General features: G+C 43.4%; 1 protein-coding gene across 1 annotated transcript; it reads right to left on the reverse strand.

Annotated features, from left to right (window-relative positions):
• Positions 1 to 7,772: 7,772 nt before the first annotated feature.
• LOC136948091 (putative nuclease HARBI1) lies at positions 7,773 to 13,062 on the reverse strand. Its single transcript, XM_067242385.1, has 7 exons — positions 12,940 to 13,062; positions 11,370 to 11,593; positions 8,843 to 9,066; positions 8,645 to 8,768; positions 8,453 to 8,550; positions 7,991 to 8,371; positions 7,773 to 7,849 (listed from the first exon to the last, which is right to left on the reverse strand). Exons 1-7 carry the CDS (start codon positions 13,060 to 13,062, stop codon positions 7,773 to 7,775), a joined length of 1,251 nt encoding a protein of 416 aa, XP_067098486.1.
• Between the last annotated feature and the right edge of the window lie 3,309 nt (positions 13,063 to 16,371).

Below are 16,371 nucleotides of genomic sequence, written 5' to 3' on the forward strand. Positions count from 1 at the left end.
TGACAATGTCACCGTCTGTGGGGTTTGACAAAAACGCTGCTGTTGTTTTCGGCTCGAGCCAATCAAATATCCGGAAAGAGAGTAAACTAAAACTGTATTCAAAGAGTACGCTAAACTGTATTAAGACTATTCGGTGAATGTGTGAATAGTGCACAAAAAAATGCACTGTTGTTGCTACATTGAATGTCTTGAGAAACCACAACAAATGTATCATTGTGACTAGCCTTTTCTTCTGTTTTCACATCAAAGATAAAGTGGTGTCGAATAAATGATCGACTTGTCCTGAAGAAACTATTGTGTCGTGTTGAGTAAATGATGTTTTTCAAATGGATCTATTGTTTCTTGGTCAATTCTTGTGAACCATCATTCTCACACTGACCTTCTCTGTGTCTCCATTGAAAACAAGCCAAAATATATAGAAAAACCTTCGATGCACCTCCCCTTTACACACATAGGAGTCACTAAAAACAAGCGGAGCTGGTTCATGAAGGAGGACGTGAGACATAGCGCGCCACTAGCAACGTGTCATTTTATGCGCAGGGCACTCCCTTCTAATAGGGCGGGGTATATAAGGGGTTCCCGGCATATGCATCGCTAGTGCGACATAGACTTCAGTCTTCCTGCTGCCTCCGCCTCCCCGGCCTCCACCCTTGGTTCTGTTTTCTGTTTCCTGTTTCAGGGGGAATGCGTCGCTGCTCTCTGCTCGGAGGTCGAGACGGTGTCTCGTTGGATGCGGCAGGGAGCCGATGCGAGCAGAACCACAATGCCAAATCAAATGTACAATCGTGTTTTGTATAGTGGGAAATAAAGTATTTGTAAAGTCATACTGAGTCCTCCTGCCTGAACCTCTTTTTGACCTTTGAGCACATGGCTATTCTGTTGACATCTTAATCTTTTCTTCCTCCCAAAATCCTCTTCACCATCCTTATCCAAAACGAGAAGATTGTTCGATTCCCCAGAATCTTGTCAGTTGTCAAACCACTACAGAGTGGAAATGCAACAACATCTGCAAATAACAACAAAAGTTGTTCTCCTCTTTATCCTGGAAGAGTGTGTCCCTGATTTGGGGTTGAGGAAGTTGGCAACCCTAATGACAATAGACGTACAATTAGTCATTTTGCTGCTGGTCATCGACTTAAACGGAGATTGCCAAAGTAACGGAAAGTCGTTAGATTTGTCGCTAGATAAGATTTTTTGTGCTAGGAAAGGTAAAAAGATACACTGTCGCTTTCTCTCACCACAAGATCGACTTTTTAAGGCACTCCTCACGCACGAAGACATGGATGCTAAAAAGCTACAATTCCAGTCTGAGCAGACAACGCATAAAGACGCTGTAAAACAAATTCCATGATTTGCTTCCAAGTAAATTATATATGTGTGAAATGAGTTGCTGAAGGCATGTGCAAAGGTCTAAAACTTTGTTGCACTGAAATGGAGTCAAATGGCTGAGCGGTGAGGGAGTCGGGCTAGTAATCTGAAGGTTGCCAGTTCGATTCCCGGTCATGCCAACTGACATTGTGTCCTTGGGCAAGGCACTTCACCCTACTTGCCTCGGGGGAATGTCCCTGTACTTACTGTAAGTCGCTCTGGATAAGAGCGTCTGCTAAATGACTTAATGTAAATGTAAATGGAGTTATATAGGCCGGGCAAAACCCAACCTATCTACATCACAGCCACCTATCTACGTCAGATCACAGACGGTTGCATTCCGCAACTCAGCTGGTACGATGCAAAGACCAAGTAATTAACACATAAAACACTCAGGGCCTCATTTACTAACATTGCGACCGCAGCTTAATCTGCGCCTTTGCCCAACCGCAAATAGCGGACGGTGTATTTCCGCATTTTGCGTGGTATTTATCAAACCAGATCCTCGTCGGTCAATCAGCGCCCATTAGTGTTAATTAGCGCGCCGTTAAAAGACGGGAAAAATCGCCTGCATGTTACTGCCACCATGGGTGATTCGAGGAAAAGAAAAAAAAAAGATCATCGAACAGGAGCTACAAATATACACACCCACTTTCCCTTATACCCAGTGGTGTAGTGGTAAAAATAGAGGTGGGTAAACTATGAGTTGGGTTAGTACCCCCCCCTTTCACGTCTGTTTCAACCCCCCCCCTTGCTTGTATCTGCATCATCGTACTTAAAAGAACGTTAATAATAGTAGGCTAGCCGTTTGTCCCTGTCTTAATGCGATGTTGTTCAAACCAAAACAACGTTTACAAACGTGAATTGATCACTCTGTACTTGAGGCCTTTTGCGGGCATCTGTGGGAGTGGGAGCACTCGATGGTCTCTTCAAAAATCGCCTGATATCCATGGCTAATTAATCCATTCCGAACAGGTAAACTAATCCACAACGTGTGTGTACATACTTCGTGGATCCTGATTAGTGTCGCCGCCGCACTACAGCGTTTATATGTTAAACAATATGAAATTTAGTCTTTGGTGTTTTAAAATTACACCAAATTTATTTTGGATTATTCCAACGGCAGAATACGAGGCGCAGGGAACTTAGATGTGCGTAAACGTGCATAAACGCTATTTAGAGGTGGATAAACGCAATTTCTGCAATTTAGAGGTGGATAAACACTATTTCTGAATTTCGGGAGGTGCATAAACTGCGTTTACGTGCGTTTAGCCCCCACTACATTAAAGAATGTATAATACATTACAACACATATTCTAGAACTGTAATCACCAGCTGCATATCGGGCACGGCACTAACTATAATCCCAGTTATTAATATGTGTGGCATTTTAATCACTGAATGCATCACAGGCACTGTGCACGAGTGAATATAACAACAGGATTTATGAAGGATGCATGTCTTAAAGTTATGTATTGTGCTTATTAAAGTTATGTCTTATGAAACTTAGAAGTGTGCTCAGGCTTAAACATGGTGTCTCACACTGAGTGTGGGAGGCATGCTGTTCTTTGTGTCTCTATCTCTTTATTTTCAGAAACAACCTTGAATCTGGGTGGAGATGGCACCCGAGCAGGTGGGACGCGTAGGCAAGAACAACTCCCTGATGCACGAGAGAACAAGCTCAACCCTTTTTTGATACTTGTGTTTTCAATTGCATTGTATATGATATGCTGGGGCAGGGAAAGATAGCCATTTGGACTTCGTGAACCAGCCCAAACTCTGTTGCCGGTAGGGAAACGTAGACAACCCCAGAGCTCTGTACTTGTTAATTTCCAACTGCTGCATTAAAGCTGATATTATCGGACCTCTGCGACTCCAGACCACTCTTTCTAGAATACAGATTTGTGTCATTGAATACCATCATTACATATTGTAATAGACACAAAGACTTTGAATCCTTCAACATCCCTGCTTATACCCTCCCAGTAGCGGTAATCTGCGTTTTTACTCAAGTGCGCTGCCTTTGTAAATACGGTGTTATGTCTTTATCCGCTATTTCACACCTGAAATGGGCGCAATCCTGTTAGTAAATGAGGCACTCAGAGACTAATACATTACAACACATATTCTAGAACTGTAATCACCAGGGCCCCGTTCGTCGTAAGGGTTGAAGCTAAGTTAATCAATTGTCCCTTTAGCCCGTTAACATTAGCGAGATGAGTGAGAACAGCAAATATCGGTTCGTCAACGGCTGATCCGCATCAAAATCATGTGGTTAATTTAATCAGGCTAAACTTATCAGGGAAATTGCACGTGCACGTCCTACTTCAAAAGGCAGGAAAGGTCGATCACCAAAATCGTGATTTTCTAACGGTATGATGGCGGAAAAGACCAAAGAGAGAGCGGTGATAGGCTATTCTCGCCATCCGAGCAAACTATTATAAACGAGTCTCTATAAGACAATAAGCATATTATCATGGCTAAGTCAAACACCGCCACTGCTGCCAGAGCAAGACAAGCAGCTTGGGAAAAAATTACCGATAAGCTAAATGCGAAAGTTTTGGGCAAATGTATAGGCTCATCTTAAGTGCCTCATTACCCCAATTTATCAGATCACATTTCTTTAATTGTGCCTGCTGGTATAGGCTTAATGGAAATAAATAATCGAATGAGATCTTGCTAGCGAAAATAATGATCTCAACTCTTTCAGAATAAGTAGGCTAGATAAAAACAAGGCCAAGAGTATCTAATTGATACGAATTCATAGACAATTATGAGGATATATGTAGGCTACTGCGCTTATATCGTGTACTATATATGTGTATATGCATGTAGGCATATGTGTAAATCCCTCTTTGATGTCATTGACTGGGACATGGCCAGGGAATATGATGAATTGATTCATCAGCTGGTTAAGCGCCAAGTACACTTTTCTTACAGCAACGCATGCTGCGGCTTTGCCAATGTTTTCTGCATCGCCTATACTGTATAAAAATGTAGCCTATAGCCTACCTGACGCAAAAAAAACTCAAGGCTATGCAGTCTGAAGCACAGTTCAAGTTTCAAGTAGCTTTATTGTCAATTTCTTCACGTCAAGACATAAAAAGGAATCGATATGACGTTTCCCACTCTCCCACAGTGAAACATATAAAAAGCACAGGCACAACAAATAAGACAAGACATTTCGTAAAACATAGCGTTACATATTCACATACAGCAGCATAAGCTCATAATAAAGCATAAAGCTTGCTGCAGCGTGTGATATTTGCAATGTACGGCCCGAGAAGGTCTTGCAAACAAATGAGTCCATGTCGGCTGAATCGATATCGCTCAAACAAGAACTCATCCGTGTGAAATAAAGGATCTAATTGGCAATCGCGAAGAACTCTATTGGTATGGAAAGTTAATCGAACTAAAATATAGCTCCTTGGTCAACTGGGTCTCTCAAAAAGGGAGCTGCCATGTTATTTTCTGGGGGTGTGGCAAGCTTATCCAGCTACACTTACGTTAGCCTGCTCTGGAGCAGGTTAGTGCTAATTGATATGTTACTATGGTGATTTATCGAAAGTTTCTTCCACGAACCAAAAAGAGGGGAGTTTTTTATCTTAGCCTGAAAATTAGCTCGCTAAACCGCTTAGCGAGCTACGACGAATACCCCCCAGCTGCATATCGGGCACGGCACTAACTATAATCCCAGTTATTAATATGTGGGGCATTTTAATCACTAAATGCATCACGGGCACTGTGCACGAGTGAATATAACAACAGGATTTATGAAGGATGCATGTCTTAAAGTTATGTATTGTGCTTATTAAAGTTATGTCTTATGAAACTTAGAAGTGTGCTCAGGCTTAAACATAGGGTCTCACACTGAGTGTGGGAAGCAGGCTGTTCTTTGTGTCTCTATCTCTTTATTTTCAGAAACAACCTTGAATCTGGGTGGAGATGGCACCCGAGCAGGTGGGACGCGTAGGCAAGAACAACTCCCTGATGCACGAGAGAACAAGCTCAACCCTTTTTTGATACTTGTGTTTTCAATTGCATTGTATATGATATGCTGGGGCAGGGAAAGGTAGCCAGTTGGACTTCGTGAACCAGCCCAAACTCTGTTGCGGGTAGGGAAACGTAGACAACCCCAGAGCTCTGTACTTGTTGATTTCCAACTGCTGCATTAAAGCTGATATTATCGGACCTCTGCGACTCCAGACCACTCTTTCTAGAATACAGATTTGTGTCATTGAATACCATCATTACATATTGTAATAGACACAAAGACTTTGAATCCTTCAACATCCCTGCTTATACCCTCCCAGTAGCGGTAATCTGCGTTTTTACTCAAGTGCGCTGCCTTTGTAAATACGGTGTTATGTCTTTATCCGCTATTTCACACCTGAAATGGGCGCAATCCTGTTAGTAAATGAGGCACTCAGAGACTAAATGTAGGTCTGGGGCCCATTCTCCGTAGGTAGCTAACTCAGTTATCTGGATTTGATTGTTGACAAATTGTCATTATCTTGGATTGTTCGGTTCTTCGAAGCTCATCCCTGACTTGCTGTCATAGCAACAGGTCTGTAAAGTTAAACCTGCTCGCGAGCAGGCTTATTTTATCAGGGTATCCGCGGGGTCTTAAAAAGTATTAAAAGTTGATAAATCCATTTTGGGAAAATTAAGGCCCTTAACCCTTGTGCTGCCTTCGGGTCACATGACCCAAAGGTTCATAACGAACCATCGTTGTGTCTACCCAATTTTACCCAATACAAAAACAAATAAAAATAATTTTATTTTAACCTTTGCAATGTGGGGGGTCTGAGACAGCCCAACGGTTAAAAAAAATGCTTCACTTTGTTTTTTTATGAGGTAAATTTGTCGCAATATGACAGTGGGTCACAATGACTGATGGGTCAGAATGACCTGAAGATAACACAAGGGTTAAAAGGTATTAGGACGTATTAATCCCGATTTAATGAGGTATTACATTTTTTTCAAGATTTGTCCAAAGAGTTTGACTCCAAAAAGTGCCTGAATATATGTATTATCCTCCCCATATTATAAACAACGACATGCTCGGTCAGCGAGTCATATATTTTGCGAAATGCACGGTTAGGTGATGTGTCGCCCCCTACATGTCACAGCGAAACAGACTCCGAAATGGGGAGATGTAAATTTGCGGACTCCTGGGGCCCGTTCTCCGTACGTCGCTTATTACATCCGAGATCAAATGACACATCCAAGATGACATTATCGTGCTAATCATGAGCAGGCTAATTCGGTTCTTCGAACCCACCTGTTGTCAATGATTAGTATAGCTGGATTGAGTTGTCCGGGATAACTGCCTCTTCATGCGTTGGTATAAAAGTGGGTATGCATCGATTGTAGAAACCTTGATCAGCAACCCTGCTATTGGCTGGAGGTTACCATGGCTAAAGTGCGTGCCCAGTTTTTCTCGTCCGTAGAGCAAGAGCTATTGCTCGAAGGTTATCAAGAATTTGAGGGAGAAATTAAAACGCAAGGGAACACTGCTAAGTCTGCAAAAGCCAGGAGAGACGGCTGGCAAAAGGTAGCAGACAAATTAAATGCGTAAGTGGTGACCCATGTTAGATGTTTAATCACTCATGACAGTAACATTTTTGTATTTCAAGAATTTCATAATTATGTTCTCAACTTAATGTCAGAGCCACCACGGGACCCACACAATCATGGGAACAAGTAAAAGTGAAGTACAAGAACATTCTACAAAATGGTAGAGTATCACTCCTACTTTTCTTAGTATCTTTAAAAAATATACTGTTACAGAATGTGTTTGTCTGTTTGTAACAGCAACCAAGAAAAAGGCTGAACAAAAAAGAACTGGCGGTGGTCCTGCACCCCCACCTTATACCCCGGCAGAAGAGCTGGCCCTTGGGTTGAATGTAAATCGACCCATTCTGGAGGGCATCCCAGGGGGCAGCTCCTCAGACCCACATCAAGGGACCAGTAGCAGCAATACCTTTGTTACTGGTAAATGAGCTTTCAATTCTCTTAGCACACTGTGCAATAATTAGTTGCTGCTTTAAATTAGGTACAATCCAAATGTCTGTCAAAGTAATTTTAACTATGTCAAATATTAGTGATGTTTTAACTTATTTAGAGTTCATGTAAAAATGTTGCCATATTGATCTAATTATTTCCCCCTTGCAGTTGTACATAATACGCCAATTCTTTTACCTGCTGTTCCCAATCAAGTGCTGGCTGAAGCATATGCAGTAAGTAGACTTTCTAACGTTTTACTTCAAAAGAGAGGGAAGCGCAACCCTTTGTAATACCCATTTGTTTCCATTACACAGGACAGTGAAGAAACCCTGTCGGATGTCGGTCATTTTGAGGAAGTACCTGTAAGTGCATAATCAACTTGACTGAATATATACTCATGCACCTATCATATTTCTGACTGCAATATGTGAGTTACAGGGGTCCACATCCACAGAAAGGCCCACAGAAGAGTCTACACAAAGTCATACAGAGGTGAGGTGTTGTATTTTTCTTTTGTATTGCAAGAGGCATGTATTCACTCTTTGGTCCATAACTGGCACAGGGTGACGTCCGTTCCCTTTACAAACGTCAACTCCAAGTACAGATTGAGTACTATTCCCTGAAAACCAAAACAACTCCACGATTCTGTGTCGTGCAGCTCTGCCACTGGGTTGGTCCAGGTGCACTGGCTGGAGGTGATCATCTGGCTGCACCTCCACCACAGGGGTCCTCTCCTTTCTGATGGTGGCTATGTTGTGCAACACAGCACATGCAACGATGACGTTGCAGGCCCTGTCAGGTGCAACCCTAAGACCTTTCAGGCACTGAAATCTTGCCTTTAGTAGGCCAAAGGTCATTTCAATGCGTGCCCTTGTTTTGCTCAAAGCTGCATTGAAATGGGTTTGTGGTCCGGGGTTTGGGTCAGGGAATGGCGTCATAAAATACTGCCTGCAGGCATAGCCCCTGTCTCCAAGCAGGAGCCCGTCATAGTCACCTGTATAGTGGAAAACACTATTCTGTTAGGGGCAGCATGAGTATGTAATACAATGACCATGACATGTCTATTTATTCTTACCACGTTCAAATGATGTGCATAAATGTGACTCTCTGAAGATTCTGGAGTCATGCACAGATCCAGGCCATTTTGCTTCCACATTGGTGATGTGGCACAGAGTCACACACCATCTAAGGGATTTTAGTCAGTCAACTGCATATTTGTCCTTTTTTAGAATTTGATAAAATATTACTAATCTGGAATATTAGGAATTCTAATAGTAATTTACCTGCACTGTGAACCGCCTTTCGGTTGACAAAATCCCCTTCATTGGTGCCTGTTGGGGCCTTGATGGGGATGTGTGTGCAGTCTATGGCACCAATCACATTAGGGAAGCCTGGGGACACAAGTCTACTTATTGGCATGGGTCATGATTGCATGATCTTCCTAACAATATTTTATGTGGGCTACCTGCAATTGCGTAAAAATTCTGTTTTACGACCTGGGGCGTTAAGTGGCTTGGAAATACCACAAAACCCCCTAGCAAATGCTTGAGCGCCAGGTACACTTTGCGAATTGCACGACAGACAGCACTTTTCACCAAGTTCTCTGCATCTCCAATAGTGTAGAGGAAAGTGCCACTTGCGAAGAATCTCAGAGCAATGCACACAGTTTGTGCTGTGGTTAAAGCCCGACTACGACGAGTCGAACATTTAATTTGTGGTTCCAAAAGATTGATCAAATAAATGACACCCTCACGAGAAAATAGATATCTCTCATGAAGTATGGCATTGCGCTGCGCTAAAGGATCCTGTCTATCACGCAATACGGGATTAATTCGAAAAGCTCTTCTAATGATTCTTGCATCTTCCGCAACAGGTTCCTCTCGTAAAAATGGGCAAGACATGGCTGTGACAGACTTCCTGTATGACCTCTGCTTATGAAGCCGCAATCAAATCCTGTTTACATAAAATAAATCTGCTCCCGAGCAGGTTTAAGCTTACGGACCTGTTGCTATGACAGCAAGTCCAGGATGAGCTTCGAAGAACCGAACAATCCAAGATGATGACAAATCGTCAACAATCAAATCCAGCTAACTGAGTTAGCGACGTACGGAGAACGGGCCCCTGGGCTCCTGACTTCTCGTCAACACACTTGTAGTGCTAACTCTTTAATAATGAGCAAGATCAAATTAACGCCGCTAAATTAGACCCTATAAGGCTTTGAATATTGCGTTATTGAATGCAGTTATGTTACTGAAGCCAGCAATCTCAAAGAGTTGTTTAAACAAGCTTTGTTGTAGTTAGCCTACCGCTAATATATGTTGTCATGCTAACAGGTTAGGGATCATGGCGACGAGCGTTCGCTGGAGCAGAGGGCGACTGCTTCAATCTGAAGTGGTTGATGAGATGCTTTTGCTCATTAGCGAGTTAATTCGAGAAGCCAACGATCAACAACAACAACCTGGTAATGTACTCGTCATATTGAACATAATCTCAAGAAGCAAGATTAAAAAAACGATGCCTCTAACATTTTTCTCTTGCACTGCAGTTGCTTCTGTTTTCACCATACATCGAATGGGAGGACAGACTGGAGGAAGGCCGGTTTACCAAGAGCAGTTGCAGATGTTGTTGTCCTTTAACTTCTCTGCTAAACAGATTGCGGAGATCTTGGGTGTCTCAAGAAGAACAGTGAACCGACGGTTAAGGTATGTGTCAATTGAACGACTAGTTCAGGAGAGATCTGAATAATGTGACCCCTTTCTCACTGAGCCCTACACAATTCTTTCGTTTATTTACAAAGCACATGAAACACTGCAGAATTACCCTTTCTATAAAGAAAACGATATACTGTAGAACTATTTCATATCCCATATCTTTAAACACATTGTTTTGTTTAGAGCTTCTACTCGGGATGAATGTAATTTCATGTATACATTTGTCTTCCATAGACAGTACAATCTCTCTTTTAGGTGTCGCTACACGGATCTAACAGATGATGCACTTGATAACCGTGTGCTGGATATCATCTCTGGCAATGATGAAATAGGACCAGAAGCTGTCAGGTGAGGGCATCATAGTCCAGAGACGGCATGTGAGGCAAAGTGTCATCAGGACTAATCCTGAAGGGGCTGCAATTCAGAGTATGTCCCACAGGCTTTGGAGGAGAACATATCGAGTGGCAGGGCCAAATTCGCTGTAGCATGTTGATGGCAACCACAAGTTCATAAAGTAAGTGGCTTGTTTTATTGTGATTCGTTCATTTGCCCTAACTGTGTCCCTAGCCAATGACAAGCTGATTATTTATTTTTCAATTGAAAATAAGATTTTCAACTTCACATGAATGCAATAGTGGTTAGGACATTTCTTGCTATTAAATGCCCAACATGTAGCACAGAAATGTATACAAATAATTTTAGCTGCATTCAAGCCATTTATATTTGTTATTTAAAAAATTAGATATGCAAGTGAAATCTTTTATTTTTCCCTTCCTTGATAATTTAGGTGGAGGATTGTAATCCATGGAGAATCGATGGGTTCAGCCGACTGGTCGTTTTCCTGAAAGCTTCAGACAACAACAGAAGTGAGACTGTAATGGACCTGTTTTCGGAAGCAGTTGCGCAGTTTGGTGTCCCATCCAGAGTCAGATGTTACCGTGGAGGGGAAAACAACGCCATTTGTCTCTTCATGGATGTCTTCCGGGGATCAACCCGAGGGAGTGCTTTAAGAGGGATGAGCACTCATAATCAGCGCATTGAAAGAATGTGGGGCGATGTCTGGAGAGGCGTGACAAATGTCTACCACTCCTTGTTTACATATCTCGAAAACGAAGGAATCATTATTGCCAACAACGAAAGGCATCTTTGGGCTCTTCACTTCGTTTACCTGCCTCGTATAAACTGTGACCTTGGATTGTTTTGCAATCAATGGAATCACCACCGGCTGAGGACTGCCAGATACATGTCACCATATCAGATTTTTGTGCAAGGTTGTCTGACACAAGTTGCAACATCACACTGGTATCCAAGGTGTATTTGGAGCAGACGACCAGGGGGCGGCTGCTGACCAGGGGGCGGCTGCTGACCAGGGGGCGGCTGCTGACCAGGGGGCGGCTGCTGACCAGGGGGCGGCTGCTGACCATGGGGCGGCTGCTGACCAGGGGGCGGCTGCTGACCAGGGGGCGGCTGCTGACCAGGGGGCGGCTGCAACTGCCTTTGACTGGCTACGAAGAGTTGTGGTTCCCCTTAACCAATTTCAACCAAGTGATGAACAGTTGGAACACCTCAGGCAACACAGAAATCCTTTGGGTGGAGATGGAGACAGTTTGGGAACTGATATTCTTGAACAGGTCCTCAATGTCCTGTCTTAAATACAGTACAAACACGCATCATCTGTTGTAATCACATTGCCTATTGACATTGCTTACTCATTCCAAGGCCTATTGACAGTCTCAATCATGTTAATGTAATAAAGATGAGCAGACCAAATACAATTGTGTGTGTTCAATGTTATTGCATTATGTAACATGTAGGACGAACAATATTCAGATCACATGCATAACAAATTCAAAGATGATTTTGAAATACATTGGAACAGAACAAAATACATGTGTTCATAACGACTACATGTAGCCTTCTCCAAACTGATCTGCAGAACCTATACTCAAAGCTCCATGTTTCTTTTGAAGTCGTCGTATGTCTGGCCCACAGTTAGGTAGAGCACCAGAGCGCATGTGTTGGCCTTTGGGAACCTGGCCAGTCTATCCTCAGGGTAAAGAAAGGCGAGCTCTGGCTGTACCGGAAATCCCATTGCTGGGATTCTTCGCAGGCCTGTTTTGAAAATTAAGACATGCTCCAACGTAATTGGAAAGGCAAGTCCACCTGTATAATGGGGGAAAAAAGATATTTTGGAATAAGAGTGACAAACAATGGGATCATAGCCAGTAGTAGATACTAAGAAATAAAATCCATTTGGCCACTATATGGCATGGCTCTTGAATAATGTTTGCATACTTTGATATATTGTCATCATGCCTAGCAAGTACTTTAAGCAAGAACAGATTAATTGGCACAGGGACCCATACCTTCTACCTCCAGGAGCCAATCCTTCCAGAAGGCTATGGTTCTTGCCTCCAACCGCCTCGTTTGATCCTGGAAAGGATCGATAACTGGCCTGGAAAAGCCCCACTATGTCATTGGCGTTTAGGGATGTTGTGTCCTGGAGGAATATGTTCTCAAAGGCTTGAGGATGTGTGGTGACTTCCTCCAGAACACCAAGAGCAGCCAGTCCTTCTCTGAATCTGACACAAAGAACACAAGTACAAGATTACCTGTACTGTTACTGACACTGTCATGATGTACTTCAATGTTATTCGTTTGGAGACATTTGCAATCATGTAAACATAAACTGCAGGTGGAATATGTACACACACACACAAGTAAAGTAAATTGACAACTAATGGATCTAGATATATATATAGATATTTAGAACACCAAGGTTACTTAAACTTGCTATGCTGCAGTTGTCAATTTACTTTATATGCTTGTAATACAAGCACAGACAACTTACTGTTGGAGGGTTGACTATTTGTCCCTCACAGTAGAATTGAAGAACCGCCTCCATCAGCTCCTTCCTGTGCTCCAAGCACCGGAGGTGCCGTAGAGCTCCCATCAGAGCCAACTCTTCAGTCATGTCATTTACGGCATGTCTGGCATCTTCTAACGTCTCTGCACAGCTTATCTCAAAATATAACAACACTAGGTCAAAATGATGTAAACGCCTGGACACTCCCTTGTATTTCAAAACAAAAGTAAGTCCATGATAATGGAATGATCTGTAAAGATGTGTTATGATTTCGAAACTTGCCTTCTCCAGTTTAGTCCTAAGACTATGGTCTTCAACTTCCTCAATGGTGAACGGGCCAGATGGTACACAAAAGACTTGGTTGAAAAGCCTTTTTGCAAAGAAGTTTGGTGACACCCCCCCTGGACCAGGCAGACAGACAACATTTGGCTCACAACTTTGTACATCTTGTTGTGAAGGGCTAGAAAGAAATAATTTAAATGTAATAATTTTTTACAGCCTTTTAAGTGAGTAACAAATAAATTATGTTCCTTTCAATTATACATACCAACACTGTCAAGGGCCAGGGTGCGTGATTCTAGAGGCCCTTCAAATATTGGATGCTCTTGGAGCTGCCTCATCAGAAGCCTGCAAAACTCCCTGGTAGGCCCGCCTGCATCTATGGCCCCTTCCCCTTGACCGTCCTCATCAATAAAAACGACATCAAGTTTTGACTCAGGGTCAAATGCGGGCCGTCTGAAGGCTCACAATGCACCATCAAACTCTTCATTACGAAGTACGTTGATCTGATTGGCTGTGGGAGCAAGATCATTAACCCTTGACCTGAGAGTCAGCAGTATGGCAGCAATGTCTATGAATCTGTATAGAGAGGAATAAAGGGCAGGAGTAACGTCACTAACACAAATGTAAGGTCTGCATTGTTATTTGAAAACACACGCTACTATAGCCCATAATGTATTGTTTACTGTATTAAAAAAATTAAAATAATCTATTAATATAGTAAGAATGTGATTTTCATTATATGTATTGCATTTATTAGTGATTTTCATTATATGTATTGCATTTATTTGTACTATACCTGTCCAAAATAATGGCATGGTGTCTAAGGAAAATGAAAGCACTTACTCTTCAAAGTCCTCCTGGTCTGGTGTTGATGGAGTGGAGGAGATGTATGTGGGACTTTGAGCTGGACAGGTAACAGGGGAAAAGGCAGGGGCTGAGATGGTAGCAGAAGGACCAGGGGTTGAGATGGTAGCAGAAGGACCAGGGGCTGAGATGGTAGCAGAAGGACCATGGGCTGAGATGGTAGCAGAGGGACCGGGGGCTGAGATGGTAGCAGAAGGACCGGGGGCTGAGATGGTAGCAGAAGGACCGGGGGCTGAGATGGTAGCAGAGGGACCGGGGGCTGAGATGGTAGCAGAAGGACCAGGGGCTGAGATGGTAGCAGAAGGACCAGGGGCTGAGATGGTAGCAGAAGGACCAGGGGCTGAGATGGTAGCAGAAGGACCAGGGGCTGAGATGGTAGCAGAAGGACCGGGGGCTGAGATGGTAGCAGAGGGACCGGGGGCTGAGATGGTAGCAGAGGGACCAGGGGCTGAGATGGTAGCAGAAGGACCAGGGGCTGAGATGGTAGCAGAAGGACCAGGGGCTGAGATGGTAGCAGAAGGACCAGGGGCTGAGATGGTAGCAGAAGGACCAGGGGCTGAGATGGTAGCAGAAGGACCAGGGGCTGAGATGGTAGCAGAAGGACCAGGGGCTGAGATGGTAGCAGAAGGACCGGGGGCTGAGATGGTAGCAGAGGGACCGGGGGCTGAGATGGTAGCAGAGGGACCGGGGGCTGAGATGGTAGCAGAGGGACCGGGGGCTGAGATGGTAGCAGAAGGACCGGGGGCTGAGATGGTAGCAGAAGGACCGGGGGCTGAGATGGTAGCAGAGGGACCGGGGGCTGAGATGGTAGCAGAGGGACCGGGGGCTGAGATGGTAGCAGAAGGACCGGGGGCTGAGATGGTAGCAGAGGGACCGGGGGCTGAGATGGTAGCAGAGGGACCAGGGGCTGAGATGGTAGCAGAGGGACCAGGGGCTGAGATGGTAGCAGAAGGAAAGGCTGGGACTGTGGTTGGCAGTGCAGCTGGCGTTTGGTTATGTGCTCTGGAGGAGTTTGACATAATACCCTGAAATTAATTAATAAACAATGTTAGCATGCATGTGAAGGGTCCTACAATTTAATTCAACTTTACATACTAAATGATAGTAAGTATTGCCAAAGCGAGGAAGTCTACCCAAATCGGCTAACAGCCCAGGGAAATGGCTAATAGATTTCCTTGTGAAACAAGGAGTTTATCAAGTAACATATTGGCTGCATTTTCTTTTCACAGAACACCACTGATGCACATCAAAGGCACTCACCTCATTCGGTCTGATGTAGACTGCTGATCTTTGCAGCACAGAACAGCTTTTATTGCAGAGGGACAGATGGAGGAGAGCTCCAGTACATGGATCCTTCTCTGTCTGTCAACTCAGCAAAGGCTGAAGTCCCCTTTCACACTCTGATCTAATTTTATTAATAAATTCACCTTCCCGGGCTGGACAGTGGTACCACAACTTTCTTTATGGTTGAACCTGCTGAGGAAAGGAGAAAACCACAAAGATCAGAAATTGTTTATAGGTTCTTTTACATCCTTTTATCAATTAAAAAAAATGAGTTACTTAAAACAACAGAGCTTGTTTATTGGAAAGTATGTTGTATTAGCTTACTCATATGTACTACTACTCACAGTGACAAAGAATAGTTCTAAACGATTGTTACTCTCCATTGGTAAACCGTTTTATTAAATTTGTCTGTAGATACTTTGTTTTGGTTAAGCGGAAAATATAATGCGTCTCTGCCATTTGGGAGAGCTGCCATCCTTATCGTTGTCATCTGCTGTCTGGCTGGTCTTGTCCTCCTGGGCTCCTGACCTCTCCTAAACTTCCTAAGTCTTTATGAAAAAGAATCATTACATAAACGCTAAAATCAAACTCACTCAAATGAGCAAATCTGAAAATAAAGACCATTCAACCTGTGTCCATTTTTCACATGGTGCCAGACAGATGATTTTCATGGAACGTTCTGGTGGGCATGTTGGAAGACAAGCAACCATTGTCTATGCACTAAACTACCTTCCTCAATCCTATGTTTGCCTCTTCCACAACACCAGATACAATTGAATGTGTAATTTGGCTTGTGCTTAGCTTGATAACGACCCATTCATTTCAACTAAGGGGCCTGTTCCACAAAACTTGCTTTGTGGAAGAGGGGTCAGGTGTTTTGGAAGAGGTACATCTAAAAACATCTAAAACACATACACTACTACGACCCACAATACCACGACTGACCTTCAAAGCCTTAGGCTATCAATGAATGCTAAAATGACCCAT

The sequence above is a fragment of the Osmerus mordax genome, chromosome 1 (genome assembly GCF_038355195.1).
Source record: "Osmerus mordax isolate fOsmMor3 chromosome 1, fOsmMor3.pri, whole genome shotgun sequence".
Lineage (NCBI taxonomy): Eukaryota > Metazoa > Chordata > Actinopteri > Osmeriformes > Osmeridae > Osmerus > Osmerus mordax.